This window comes from Vulpes vulpes, chromosome 11, assembly GCF_048418805.1.
Source record: "Vulpes vulpes isolate BD-2025 chromosome 11, VulVul3, whole genome shotgun sequence".
Taxonomy (NCBI): Eukaryota; Metazoa; Chordata; class Mammalia; order Carnivora; family Canidae; genus Vulpes; species Vulpes vulpes.
In genome coordinates, this window is record NC_132790.1 from 65,252,214 (window position 1) to 65,267,984 (window position 15,771).

At 35.9% G+C, this 15,771-nt stretch overlaps 1 protein-coding gene across 25 annotated transcripts in view; it reads right to left on the reverse strand.

The window, feature by feature from the left end:
* The window catches only part of RBMS3 (RNA binding motif single stranded interacting protein 3), a 1,278,291-nt gene that overhangs the window by 111,451 nt on the left and 1,151,069 nt on the right, over positions 1-15,771 (reverse strand). For 16 of the 25 annotated variants that reach the window (XM_072726646.1, XM_072726634.1, XM_072726645.1 and 13 more), the window contains one exon: positions 6,509-6,555. In XM_072726646.1, the coding sequence (XP_072582747.1) occupies positions 6,509-6,555 (47 nt within the window). Of the gene's footprint in view, positions 1-6,508; positions 6,556-10,207; positions 10,247-15,771 lie in introns of all 25 variants that reach the window. The other 9 variants (XM_072726630.1, XM_072726631.1, XM_072726632.1 and 6 more) reach the window with 1 other exon arrangement.

The window sequence follows — 15,771 nt, forward strand, 5'->3', positions numbered from 1 at the left end:
TCACTGACAATAAAAATAATGTGAACATATCAATAACCCTAGGGTAGAATGTTTTTTACCGAAGAAAACCACACAAAATCCTATTTGCACACTGAAATAAACAGTACTGGCTCGTCTTTCATGTCCACAGCCAATATGGTTAGAGTCAGAAGCACAAACGGTATCCTTAGGGTAACACTATAGCACAAGATTAATAAGTTATTGGTCATTTTCATTGTAATACCACCAGATCCTTCACATTAGATTCCTTTCCTAGTGTAATAAGATAAGGTTTCTGTATCACTTAATATCAAATGCCTATATACAACAGCTGGCAAACCGATGCTATAGAAAACATTTTTTTCCATGTCTCTCCCAAGAATACATTTTATTCAAATAAAACAATCCGAGACTTTTACAGCAACTCTCACTGAAAAGGGCACTGGAAAGATGAGATTTTGAATATGGGGAGTGATTATTTCCCACCTCCCACACTCATATTTGAAAGTGATGGAATTTCATATTGGTCTGCTAAAAAAGCAATAGGGCAATAGTAATAACAAATTGTAGACTTATGCCAGACAGTTCTGAAAGAAGAATAGACATTTTTATTCTTGTAAGTTAGCCTAGAGTAAAAAGTACTAAGGTTTCATTTTTCCATTGTAATACAGACACTTCTTCACTATAAACTTCAAAGCCTTAGATAGATGTGACATTGAACTAATTTTTTTAAGGAATAATTTGGATAGATTCAAGCAGACGACAGAACTGACATTTTTCTACCATCTAAGTTCAAACAGGATAGATTCACCATGGTTGGTACTTATAAATGTTTGTTCTTCATTAGCTAAAGCTGAGCTAATTTGGGAGTATTTATTTCAATTCTGTGTTGCTGTGTTAATGCAGAGGTTATGGAATTCAGAAAATATTTAACTCTTAACACAATTTAAGCTACTACTTACAACCTAGCCACATACTCAGAAAACCTTGGGGCTTGGTACACTTATGGGAAACCACAGGATCATAAAATATGTTCTTTAATTCTGAAGTGGGGCATCGTTAGGAGGAAATTTTCATGTCAGTGCTCCATCAATAAGCCTTCCTAATCCCTCATTAGAACACAAATGCCTTTTCTTTGTGGTTCTATGACTTACTTTTCTTTTTGAAAAGAATGTAAAAATATAAACAGTGAAAAATATGTCTCCCCTCTCTCACTTACTTTGCAGTACTTCTTTGTCTGCCCCCCTGCCAGAGAACTGCTATCATCATTTCTTTTGTATTCTTTCAGAAAGGTTTTATACAAATAAAAGTTAACAAAGTACATAGATCTCATAGTATTTTGTGCTTCTACCACAATATTATTTGGACTGTATCTTGTACTAGAATTGTGTACATATTCATTGTCTCTGATATAGCATAAACTTTTTCCGTTTCAAATTTGTATCACCAAAATGATTTTAAACAATGCAATAGATATTCAAAAGAGAACAAAATGTTAAATTGAACTGAGTTAGCATTAAGCAATGTTTAGGAATCTTATCTGGATTAGTTTGAGTGAGTTACAGCTGTATCTTTGGATACTTATTGGTCTATGTAAAATGAGACCAGTTTCTTTCCTAATAAACATTTCTCACTCTGTTAAGTTATTGCTGTCTGAGTTAGGTTGCCTGCTAGTTCAAATACAGCCATGTGAATAATGAGTAGCATATTCTCTTCTGAACATTCATGTTAGATCCCCTAATGTACTGAGTAAGCTTTCTAAATCAGCTCCCACACCTCCAGGATGCACATGCTAATGTTAACTCAAGGGATAGTATGTTTAGAAAACATTTGTGGTTATCTTTACATCTTACAGGCTTAAAAATTATTATTCCAGTATACTCTATTATTAAAATGTTACCATATAAGGCAATAAAACCAAAGATGAACAAAACGTTTTTAAAAATCATCTATATGAAGAAGTATCAAATGAGTAAGATTAATTCACTACAATCTTCCTATTTTTTTCCATTTCATCATATAAAATTTCCATCTTCTTGTTACCAACAACACAATAGACAGTCTGAGCCTTCTAAAACTCCATTATTAATTCAAGATGTGAAAAATTCATGGGGAGTTTGGATACTTTGCATGAAACTGGAGGCTGTATACTTTAAGAGAATCAGATTAAAGTGTTACAATGGGGACAGAATAAATTGATGCTAAGAAGAGGAATGGTTTCTCTAATAGAAATTTGTTGGAACCAAGCAGATTTCATTGGTTACATTTCCCATTGTGATTTAGCACTTACAAGACTGGGTTAAATAGCCTATAAAGATGAATAAAGTGTGGAACCTGACTTCAGTGAGTTAATAGTCCAGCAAGGAAATAAATATGGTGTCAATAAGTACATGGTAAATAGACTGTCAAATGTATCATGGTACTTTGAAATATAGTGCAATAACATCAATATTTATGTTGACAATTACACTGTACCATACAGAGTTCCTTTAATCCTTACAAAGTCTTACTATAATCTCCATTTCACAGAAGAGCAAACTAAAGCACAAACAACCTGTGTGCACTCTTAACCACTGCTTATACTGTTTCTCTTATGACTGATGGTGCAACTAGCTCTGCTTGGAATCAATTGACTGTGTCCTTTAAAGGAGAGCAGTATCTTTTAAAAAATGACAGAAGAAAGGAAAGAAGGAAGGAAGGAAGGAAGGAAGGAAGGAAGGAAGGAAGGAAGGAAGGAAATCACCATTCTCTTCAGGCAGAGAGGATTCTATGAGCAACTAAGACACAGAAGTGTAAAGTAACATGGGATGTTCTGAGAAGGTTCACAGAAGATTCATATGATTTTCAGAAACCAAGTCATGGAGCGTTATTATTATTTTTTATTGTGCCATTCCTGAAAGTCTGAGTTTTGTTCTGTAGTTAGTAAAGTCTGCCTAATACTTTAAATCAGACAGGGAGATGATTACTCTGATTACTGTGAATATATATATATATATATATATATATATATATATATATATATAAACTCAAAAAACAATGCGAAAATGTGTTGGAGGAGAGCTATATTACAGGCAGGTAAAAGGTTAGTACAGGTAGGAAAGGTGATTGAATAAACTCAACCAGTGACAAGGAGCAAGAGCTGGGGTGAAGATATATTATTCAAAGACAGATTGAATAAGTCTTGATCAATTTTATCATTAAGAATGTTGTAAAATAGAGAATCCAGAGAACTGGAGTTCATAGCTTAAATGGCTTTAGAGTGAATTATTAGGAAAAAGAGAAGCAAATTTCATATTTGGTTTTAATTTGAATTTGTTTGGTTTGTATTAAGCATTGATGAAGTTAATGATCTCAGTTTTGGATGAACAAAGATATGTAAGAACGATATCTAAGAAGCAGTTAGAAACATAGGTGATAGCGCCCTGCATCTACTTATGAACTTCAAGTGTCAGCTTGGGAGTCTTCAGGATCCAGAAGCAAGAGGAATGGATGAGACCAACCAGAAAAAAAGACAAAACCCTGAGAAATATTAGTAAATTGGGCAAAAGAGGAGGAATCAGAAAAGACCAAGTAAGTAGGAAGAATACAGGATCAGTGGGAAATGGAGTTGTGGGATCCAAGATATAAGAAATTTCCAAAAAAGTATAAATGGTAATAACAAGAATTGTTATTTGCCTTAAACAAGGCAAGATGTCAAATGGTGTAAGAACTAAAAGGGTATTCGTTCTAATGGATACATTTGGAGATCATCGGGAACATCAGCAAAGGAAATTCCAGTCAAGTTTGAAACCAGACTTCATAATTTAATAGACTTCATTAGAAAGGAATACGAGAAGAACTGTGTGTACAGACAACTGAAGTTGTTTAGCAGTGAAGAGAAGGCTAACACAGTGTGGTCACTAGAAGTGATGTCATTGCCATGAAAATTGTTCTGCTTCTACCCTCTTTACAGGTGGAAGAGACTTGACCATTTCTATAGCCTGAAAGGAAGATTCAGTGGACAAGAAGGTATTGAAGAGAAGGACTACAGTTGATAGCATACAGTTCTTTATCAATACAAGAGGATCAGATGATGTCTTGATAAGACCAAGAATATGGGTATCCTCAGCATCTTAATGAAAATGTGTTTCATGATGGAACTATTCATTGTTGTAAAAGTTTAAGTGGGCAGTGAAAAGGGTGAGCCATTTTTGTGACTTTTCAAATAGTTTCAAGGATACAGGGTAACACTGTTAATATAAGGTACAGATAAAGACATGTCATAGAGAGGCTGATCTAAGGTGCACAGATGTACCTGTAGTCGATCTCAATACAGCATATGGACAGTGACCTGAAATGTGAGGTGAAGGCTTACAAAATGGAGAAATGTTCACTGTGTATCAGGGGTCCTCACAGCCTCTAACATGGATGGCATTAACCCAAGCTCCCTTTTGGCAGCTCAGATTAAGAACTGAAATCCCTTTTTACTTTCTCTTTAGATTTAAGATAAATCAGGAAGAATAATTGGAAAATTATGTCTTTAGAGAAGACAGTCAGATTTTAAATTATGCATTGGAAAGACGACTGCCTAAAGCAATGCAGGAGGCAGCCCCATGGTCTCACTCCAGTCCAGGCCTAGGTCACTGCTGCATTTCTAATCCTTCATATAGAGCCTTAGGTAAGATGGAATTTATAATAGATATGCAGATTAATATTACAGATGGATACATATACATACATACAGAGTATGCAAAATATCAGGACTTATTGAATCTGGTTAGTGAACGTACAAGTATTCATTGAATTATTATTTCTATTTTCCATTTATGTATATACATTTCTAATTGTAACCACACATATTTTTACATGTATTTGGCTCTGCTCCCATGCACCTTAAGTTATAAATATAAAGTACTTGGTAAATAGTGTGTGTTCCATACATGTTATTCCTTTCCATTATAATATTAATGTTATAATTAATTAACTTTAATTATTGTATTTCCCCAACTATACAATATGATTTGTATATTTGAGAACTTTCTTCTCCATTTCTTTCCTTCTTTTTACACATCAAATTTAGAGTGCCTTACTGGAAATAAGAACACCACTTCTTGGATAAATCCTTAATTTCACTTCTGGAGAGAAGTTTTAATCAACAAGGGAGAAAGGATTAGACTCCTTCCCTAGCCTACCACTCACATTTATTCTTTTATGAAAGGGTAGACTATGAGTTCCTTGAAGGCAAAGGCCTTCTCATATGTTGTTTTTTAAATCTGTGGAGCATACCAAGGTGTTTGGCAGACTCAGTGGATGTTTTTTGAACAAACGAATAAATCACTGCCTAAATGAATAACTATAAGAATAGGAGGTATTTAAGCATTTCCACTATCCAATGGATTTTCATTAATGGCAGCTGACCAAATAGAAAATAGAGTTTGCATCTTTTTATCCTCTACATTGATCTTAAATAAGGTCTTCATTCATTCTGATTGATTTCTTTAATAAGGTTGTAAGACAGAAAACTGAAAGCCATGGCGAAATCCAAGATGGAAGGCTGTGAACATAAAATAACCAACCAACCAAAGAATAATTATTGTCAACTACAGGACAATCAGAGCAAAGAGAAGGGATTGGAAAGTTAGAAGAAAATTTCAATCAAAGGTATACAGAATCACGGAATCTTTGAGAGATCAGGTCATGTAGTTTAAGAGAAGGACTTAATCACGGAATCTTTGAGAGATCAGGTCATGTAGTTTAAGTCTTGTTTTCCAAAGGAAGAACCTTAAGCTATGTGACTTTTTCTAAGCAAGAGGCTATAAATTTCCAGATGCTTATTAAAATGATGAGTGATGGGTTCTTGGGTGGTTCAGTTGGTTAAGCATTTGATTTCGGGGTGGGTCATGATCTCAGGGCTGAGATTGAGCCCTACATCCAGCACCATCCTGGGCGTGGAGCCTGCTTAAAATTCTCTCTTCTTCTCTCCCTCTGCCCCTCTATCCAATAAATAAATAAATAAATAAATAAATAAATAAATAAATAAAATGAAGAATGAAGACACAATCATCAACTTACTAACTTGATTGTCCATTGCCTTCCCCTGATAGACAGAAGAAAACAGCAAAAACAGTATTCATGTTGAAATGAACTGGGAAAGCTAAAATCAATGAAAGCTAAAATCTAGAGTTATCAGCAGAGCAACAATCTTATCCCAGAGACACACAGATACTTCCTCCAGCCTAGCTCTATCTATGCTCCCTCTTCACATCCCATTCCTTACTCTTTCTAAGGGAGAGAGAGAGAGAGAAAGAGAGCATGAGGGAGGGAAACATAATGTGGGTAGAGATCACGTGGGAATAGAGGACATGAAAGATGCTATGAAGTCAATCATGCATGACAAGAAAAACAGTACAATGGTGGTAAATGTTGGTTTAAAGTTTTTGTTTAAAGATTTAAAACAAAGTAAGACAGTTTTGAACATTTTTCTTCAGTACTGATTCCAGAGATCAAGGATACCGTAGCAATTAAAATAGGGAAATTGCAGTCTACTTACCCATTTTGTATGGCAGCTGTGGGGTCATAGGTCAGAGCCATGCCAGCCTGTATACCAGGAGAAAAGAGGGGAAAACAAATCTTAACACTTTTATCTTGGTGTCCATAACATTCAGTACACACATTTTATCTTTACTTTCCATGATTTAAGTTTATTTTATCCTATACATTTTTCCAACCTTACTGCCAAGACTAGCATTTTTACTACCCACACATCAGAATCCACCAGTGAGTTAGGAGTTTATATTATATATCCAGACAAACCAAGGAACAATGTAGTTTGGATGATTTCCATTTCTACTTCATAAACCATCCGCTGTCTAATCTGGTATCCTTATAATTTCTCACTATTGTCAAGAGTACCTATTATATGTTTCATGGCTGAAAAAAAAGCAAGAATAAATCCTGTGGTCAGGATAAAAATAAAAGCTACTTAAAATGCATTCGACCTTTCAGAAGAAAATGTTAAGAAATATTTATTTTAAAATAGATCGTATGCCTTGGGGTATGTAGGTAATGAGTCACAAAGTGCTTGTCCAATATATTGCTAGTACCTGTCCTACTAAGAGTGGTAGAAAGGCAAGGTCATTTATACATAATGGAAATTCAGGACCTTGTAGCTAGTAAGGAGGTGGGTTTGTTCTGTTTCTAAGAATAAAATCACCATTGAAGAACTAAACTGCTGTAACTAGCTGTAGTTTCAGAAAATAATAAACTTTATAACTATTAATTCACAGCCTACCTCCTTCCTTCATACACATCACATTTGATCCTCACAACAACCCTATGAAGTAGGCAGGAGAAACAGTTTCTCCATTCTATAGATGAAGATACTGAGGCTTGGAGAGGTCAAGTGACCTGCTCAAGGTCACACATTTGGAGGCAGAATCAGATTCCAGCCCAGGTCTTCTGAGGCTCCCTTCCACCATCTATGACCCTGACCCAGGGTCTGCATGAGACCTAATGATCATCTCCATCAATGTGGGAGAACTTTCTCTCTCTGTGGGCATACCACCTTTGGTTTCCAACATCATCAGTATGATTACTGCTTATGAGTAGAAACAGAATATAGAATGAAACTCGAAATTGATTAGGATATTGTCAGGTTAGACATTTTTTTTAATTTAACAGTGAATTAGACCTATGTCAATTTCCTGGCTTTGATAGTGCACTATAATTATGTAAGATATAACACATGGGAGAAATGGGGTGAAGGGTACACAGGGACTGCTTGTACATTTCTTTTGCAATTTTCCGTGAATCTATAATTATTTCAAAAGAAAAAAAATGAATTAGCTTTGAGGACTTTTATAGAAGACAAGAAAAATCATAAAAATTTTAGAGAAAAGAAAATGAGCTTTTGTGTTTTGAGTTTCAGTGTAGGTGAAGGTAGTTTTCCTGTAGGACTCATTGAATTCCTCAGATTTCATACATAACTGAAGTGGAAATTCTCAGGCTTTCCAAGATAGGGCCTGAAGTCCAGTTTGCCATGCTATATTCATTAGATTACATGTATTATTTTTCCCAAACAGTTTAAAAATTGTCATTAAGATTGGTATAAAGAGGCAGCCCTGGTGGCTCAGCGGTTTAGTGCCGCCTTCAGCCCAGGGTGTGATCCTGGAGACCCGGGATCAAGTCCCATGTCGGGCTCCCTTCAGGGAGCCTGCTTCTCCCTCTGCCTGTGTCTCTGCCTCTTTCTCTGTCTGTGTCTCTCATAAATAAGTAAATAAAATCTTAAAAAAAAAAGATTGGTATAAAGAATAAAGGTGTAGAGCCACATATGAATGGGATTGGCATACTGAAAGCATACATAAATTGAAACAGAGTTTGTAAGCAAAGTAGAGATGACTGTTAGAAGTTAATAGAGGTGTACAGAGAATGCATGTTTAACGACAACTGCATCTCACTCATGTTAAAGAAATATGCAACAGATTATATGATAGGCTAGGGGATTGGAAAGTGAAAAGCAAAGGTAGTGTGTCAAAACACAAAGAGATTCTGGGGCACCTGGTTGGCACAGTTGATTAAGCATCTGACTCTTGGTTTTGGCTCAGGTCATGATCTCAGTGTTACGAGATTAGGTCCCACATGGGGCTCATGCTCAGTATGGAGTCTGCTTGAGATTCCCTCTCCCTCTCCCTCTGCTCCTCCTGTGTGTTCCCTTTCTCTTTTAGATAAGTAAATCACACACACACACACACACACACACACACACACACACACACACACACAAAGAGATCCTCAGTCTAAATTCTTCCCAAGATGGGGCCTTTGTCATGTGACTGATGGGAGACCACCCCCCCCCCCCCCCAGAATGGACCTGTCCAGGATACAGCTCATAATCCATGGTTCTGGCTATTATAGAGGGTAGTTGTAAAAGTTGTCCATTGGGAATGAGATTTCTCTCTTAGAAATGCTAATCTTCTTTCCCTTAACTTATTCAAGATGTCATACTAGAGGCAGAATGAAAAAAAGGAGGGGGGCTTTATACTCAATTGAGATATTGTTTGTTGGTGAGAGATTTAAGATAAAATCATACCTTCAGCCTCCTAACCACCCTAGATTGTTTAAATCCTAGGAGGTTTATAGGAAGACTTTCCTAGTCAACCCCATGTTTTCTTCTTTTCCTTGTACTTATTTTCCAATAAGAAAATAAGAGACCAATGCTTTTTAGCCTTTCTTGAATTATGAATTGTCTTGAACATTCTCTTCTTATGCCATGTTTATTTATTCTGGCAACATTAGGTAAGGATTTTTTTCTTTCACATTTTACTTGAATTCCTTATGGATTATAGTCAACAAATCAACTCTAGATAGGAACACCATAATTATCAATAAACTCTGTCTTTTTGTTGAATATGCAGGTGATAATCAGAAAGCCTAAGTTGGCTTCTTACTATATCTTAAATCAACATTCCATCTCTCAGAAGATGGAAAAGGACTGAATCAATGACAATATGGTTTTGTAAAAAGAATATATGTTTTTGACCTGGGTTCAAGTCTTAGCTCTGTTCCATTCTAGCAGTGTGACCTTAGGCAGCTTATTTAACCTGTTTGAACCTCAGTTTCCTCAACTGTTAAATGATTTAGTAATACCTACCTCATCGGATTGTTGTGAAATTTAAATGAGATTACGTTTGTAAAGCGCCCAGCACAGTGCCTGGAGACAAGACACATACATAAATATTATAATACAAAGCAACATGTGGTAAGTGCCAGATGAGTGGTATAGATGAGGTGTGGAGGAGAGAGGCTGAGGTGATCAGGGATGCTATGTGGAGGACATACAGATGAGTGGAATCTTGAAAGATGATTAAGGTTTTCATAATGGATATGAGAGATGGAGGCCAACTCAGACAAAAGGAATAGTATGGAAAAGATACAGAAATACAAAGGGCAAGGTGGGTGATTCACTTGCAGTAGAATATTGTGGTGTGGGAGCAGTGGGAATTAAGACTCAAAAGAAAAGAAGGGAGGACCTTGATTGTCTGGCTCCTCTGGGGGAGCCACTGAACATTTTTCAAGCAGGGAAATTACAAAGGGGATTGGACAAGAAACAGCACAACCCCCCTTGGAAAACAGAGGGTAAATCCAGAGCAATGAGCAACTGGAGTAGGCACTTGGGGACAGGAAGGTGGAGAGAATCTAAGGTGAGATTGTCATTGCAAAAGGGTAGGGAATGAACACAAGATTCACCTACTTCATGATTTTGCCTAGGGACAGTCCTGCCTCTGAGTACCTTTGGCAAGAGGAGACAAGAGATAGTTTCAGGTCATTTGCATTTGGAACATTATGGGTAACAAAACAAGGCATGGGTTAAACAAAGGGTTGCTTGAACTTAACCCACTGGCTGAATATCATAGCACAATAACTAATAGTTGGCTACACCTGGTTTTCATTTCATGTGTAACAGATTGTTAGAATTCTAATATAGTGTTAAGGCAGAATTTGCATTCAATTTCCTTTTTTTTCTCTCCACAAAGGTAAAAAAGAAAATCAATTTTGCTGCCCTGTCTAGCCACCTTTATACTAAGTGAGAACCATGAAATCATCATTATGTAATTACCAAATTTTATGGCATGTTTACAAACTCCAGAGTCACACAAAAAGTAAAATAACTTGGAACAAAACAAAAATGTCACACCATATATGTAGGAAAGTGATGTTTAATTCTGTCTCTCTCTTTCAAAAGAGTTATTAGATTCACAAATATTTTCCATTTTTCAAGTTTACGTTATTTGTGTACTGGAGGTGTTTACAATTTATTTAAAACAAAAGGGGGCATTTTTGTCATTTTCCAGCAGCAGCTGAGGTTTCACTTAGTATTTCAGCCATAATAGGGTATTTCTAGGCCGCCCAAACAGAATCTATACTGTAAGAGCTAGATTTTTAGAAGAAATTTTAAAGTACAGTTGACTGGAGTAATTAAGGTATCTAATTATTTTCAATACATATAGAGATTTCACTGGGACACATCTGTTTGCCTTAGGAACTACAGGCAAACAGATATTTTTGTTGATATTTATAACTGCGACATCGATGCTTTAGTGTAACATTTCTCTTTTTCCTAATTCTATCTTGACACGTGATGCATCATAATAGTATGAGTAAAATGAATAATCACAAGAATTTCCAATTTTCTACAATCAGGTTTAAGGTAACACTTTAGCATATACAGAATAAATGTATATTTTAGTAAATATTGTGTACTGACTTAGCACAAGATGAGATCAGGAAACCAAAGAGGAAAAAGGATATGATTTTCTGGATATTATCTGTTAAGAGTTTATATCTTGCAACGAATTTTAACAATATTTATAACTGTTAGCAGGTTATAGTTAAAAACTCCACAAATAAAATAAGGTGACTTAAAAGGTGATGTGGGTGAAAGGGTTTGAAAATTATGTGTTATAAATATTTAGGTTCTGCTACTGCAGTAAAACCTCACTTAACTTTGTTTATATTTATTTACCAGTATTTCTCTTTAAAAAAACATGTCCTTTAGTGAAGAAATCATGTACATTATGGGTCAAAAAATAAAATTCAGATATTCAAAAATATCTGACTAGAAATAAAACAGGAAGATAATATTAATGTCAAATGTCAAAATATTGGAGTGCTGTAACTATAAATGATTTTTTTCATTTCATATCTTTTTCCTGACTCTTTTATGTATAACTAGAAAGATTTTTATAATGGGGAGAATCTGCATTATAAAGAAGTACTTAATGTACTTAAAGAAGTACATTATATCTTCTATGAATTGCATTTTATTTTTAAATTCAGGAGGAAAAACATAAGGCATATCATTTGCAAAAGTAATATAGAGTAGAGGCCTGATTCAGAAGTAAGCCTGAAAATGTCAGGAAACATTTAGCTTTGCTAGGTCAATAGAATACAGAAGATCTGGGATGGAATGCGAATTGCTACAGCCAGAAGGATCAAGGTAAGAATGCACAGGAGGTTAAGAATAAATCCTGAAAATTCAGCGTTAATGATACAGCAATTCTAGTAATGGAACCTAGTATGAATTTATAAATCCAAATGGCCATAATGGTTGAGAAACTGAGGATTTCATAGGTGATAGCAGAAGCATGGATACCCAAGATATTCAGAAGAACCAATAAAAATTGCCAGGAAACTACAAAATGATCAATACCAAGTAAAATTTTGTAGCTAAGAAAAGATGTTAAACCCTTTTCCTGTTAAAAAAAAAAAGGAACTAATTCTAGGAAACAATATGCTTAGGGCAAATTTGCAGGCAGGGTATTGTAGCACTTGCTGAAAGGAGATGTGAGGAAATGGGGCAGGTGGTAGGATTTTGCCAGCAAGGGCTCTGGCATGGTCAGGTGATTACTGAGTGGTGTATTTCTCCTGACAAAGGCAGGCAACTCTATAAAGCAGATGTCTGCTCTGACCTGCTCAAGGGATATTTCCTGCACTATATGCAGCCAGGCCCTCTCCTGAAGAGAAGATGAAGGACAAATAAGACTGTAAATGAAAACATTGCCAAAGTCTACCAGAGGGAGATTAATACTGCCTGGTTCTGAGATAAAACAGAAATGTCCTTGTTAATTGTTCTGTAAAAGATGCCTACCAACCTGTGCAATGGCTCACACTATACTCCCTAATTTTCATAACATCTAAAGTTAAGGAAGATATTTATTACAAATCATTTTTTATATTAGTTTGCATCATTTGACCAGTGAATTTCTTCTTCTTTCAACATTCCTGTCCCTTGGATTTTGTGAGCCTAGTTTTCTTCTGATCCCTCAGAGAGCAATTTCTCCTTCGATGTTACTTGCTCTCCCTGCCTTGGAGATTGCCTGCCTGTGCTCAGGGCCAGGATTTGCCTTTCTCTTCTCTCCTTCTGTACTGAGATGACATTCACTTTCTGATCCCAACTATTATTTAAGTCCCAGTGATTCCTGAATCTTGGTCTCAAACTCAGGTATCTATACTGAATTTCACACATTTATTGCGAAGTTAAATTCGTGCATTGAAATGTATCTTTTTTCAAGATATCATTGCTTGTTTGTGTATTTACTAATATCCTTTGGCAGAGATCCTCTCCTGCCTCAGCTTGCAACTCCCTTCCAAACCATCAGCCACACCATTGTGCTGTAAGGACTGCTGTTGTGATAAAGAAACTGTTTCAGTCCTTGCTTGGTGAGTAGAGATGAGGGAATGGTTGGGATTATTGAGAAACATTCCCAATGCAGCAGGAAAGCCAGAGTGACGGAACCAAGTCATGAGCAAGAGCTTAGGAGAAACTAATAGGCGGCAATAATACCTGGAGGCCCCTCTTATCCAAGTGACAGACTCAGAGTGCAGAGAAGATTGTGAAAAGTCATGTTAACATCTTCAAGGGTTCGACAGAAATCAAGCAAATGAAATTCAGGGATTTATCACTTTAAAAAATAGCAAATATAGGCAGAAAATAGAGAAAATTCACCTCTCTATGTTTGGGAAAAAAACGTCAACGGGAGTCATGCTATTGTTTATATACTATGTCATCTTAGTATTTGTCCTTCTTGGCTTTTACTAAAGCATTCTAGTCAGGCAGAGAATTTCTCCCTTATATAGCAATAAAGAAGGACAAGACAAAACGATGCAGACAGAATTAAGTCTGAATTGCTGAGAAAGCCAATGGCCGCACAAAGAAATCATCATCAAAGGGAGACAGAAAGAAAGGTACGATGCGGCCGGCTGAAGTTCTCAAAAATCCAGTCTGAGTGTGTCATTAAAACCAAAGTTAAATTAAGCCTTGATTGATAATCATAAAAGAGACAAGAGAACATTACCATATTTTATGTAGGCACTTCTGTTTTTATCTCAATCTGAATGACTGAACTTCATGGACTCCAAGACATATGTTCTGTGTGTGTGTGTGTGTGTGTGTTTTTTTTTTTACACTTTACTGTCTGTGAAATTGGGGTTTGCATGATAATTGATGGCATTTGAGTTTGGAAACTTTCCCTTTTTAGTGATATTTAAGTAATATTTCATCTTTAATTGATGGTGTTGTAGAGTAAATGCTATACTGTACATACTGTTAAACCCCACCATAACACAGAAAGTAAGGTGAAAAATATAAAGTGTTGAGGTTACTACCAGGGTGAGCCTATGCAGCTGGATAGATGGGAGTTCCAGGTATCTGACTGATCGATCCATATCCTCCCTGATCTCAGCTGCAGTTTGATGCTATATGGAGGTTGTAAGCTGTGGCTTAAATATCAAGGGGGACAATTCTGAGTCTTGTGGCAGGCTGGGATTGCCAGGACAGAGCCAATAATTCCAGAAATCTCCTAGTTGGTTGATGCCGCACATAGCTATCATGGAGACTGGATCAAGGAAATCAGAGAACATGGAGATCAACTACCAGCCTTTCTCCTTATAACTCTTGATATAATCTTCCCATCCTTCAGCACCTCCTAAACCCCACAACTAGCCTCCTCCTCAAGAAAGGAGATATGTTTTCCTACCCTCTTTTTTTTTTTTTTTTTTTTGAAAATGGAGACTAGATAGATGACTGGAGCTCATCATCAAACACATCATATCCTAAATTACACAAATGCAGGAATTTACAAGATTTGCTTATCTTCAGTGATCATAGGTTAGAAAATATGTACCCAGCAGCTTTAAAATAAAACCATTTAACTGAGTAAGAAGGTTTCCATTTTAAACTACTGAGATTTCAAGTTCTTGTGCCCATGGGAAGATTTTTTTTACAAGTGCCATTCACCTTGAGCCTGCTCTCTAAATTGCCAGTAAAGCACATGAAATCGGTTAAGAGAACATTTGGTGGATTGGCTAACAAATTCAATAGCAAGTGTTGTAATGCATCATAACAGCTCTTTTTAAGACCACATATGTAAAGACTCTTCTTCAGTTCAAGGTTAAAAGAACTATTTGCAGAACCTGGCAGTATTGTTAGATACGCCTGATTTTTTTCCAAAGTCCCATTAAAGAAAATAATTGGACAATTAAATGCCAAGCATCATGATATACGCAAAGGAAATTGTGAACTATATTGATGATTTTTCTATGTTCATGGAATATGGTCAAAGATAATATGAATCTACATCCTTTTACTACTAAGTTTTGAAATAATTCTTTAAATGTATTATTTTCCTTAAATTATTTTTTTATCTATGGTTCATTGGGACAATACTTCAATTCCATATCTCTGAAACATAAATTTTCTAATGTTCAGTATTGTAAAATTAAATTGCAGTCAATATGGCTCCATAGCTAATAGAAATGGTGTATTTCTTGGCCTTGAAGATTTTTCTTATACTTAATAAGAAGGATGTTGACTGGTAACTGATCAAAGAGTTTGTGAGCTGGGTGCACTATTCCAAACAGAGACAACTGAAGGTAAAGGGGCCATGTGGTTAAGTTGCATCTTGTCTTTCTCACTGCTAAGAATGTCTCAAAGCATTTACTTTACAATAGGGTTGTTGATAGCTAATGATAGCCAAATGCTTTCATAAAGTCAACAAAATATTCTATTGAGTATTCTTTATAAATGGTGACTGTAGGGATAACTTCTTTCCAGATTTTATGCTACTTGTTAGTTATTACTTCCATAGCCATCTATGTGTTCTTTGACATCAAATATTTACCATATCAATGTGATCCATTTGGATTTCTAAAGTAAAGAGCCAATATAGCTTTCTCCTCATATGCAGATAGGTAGGCAAATAAGAATGTTATAAGTAATAGTAGAAATAATTCAATGTGTTAGGTTGATGACTAGGC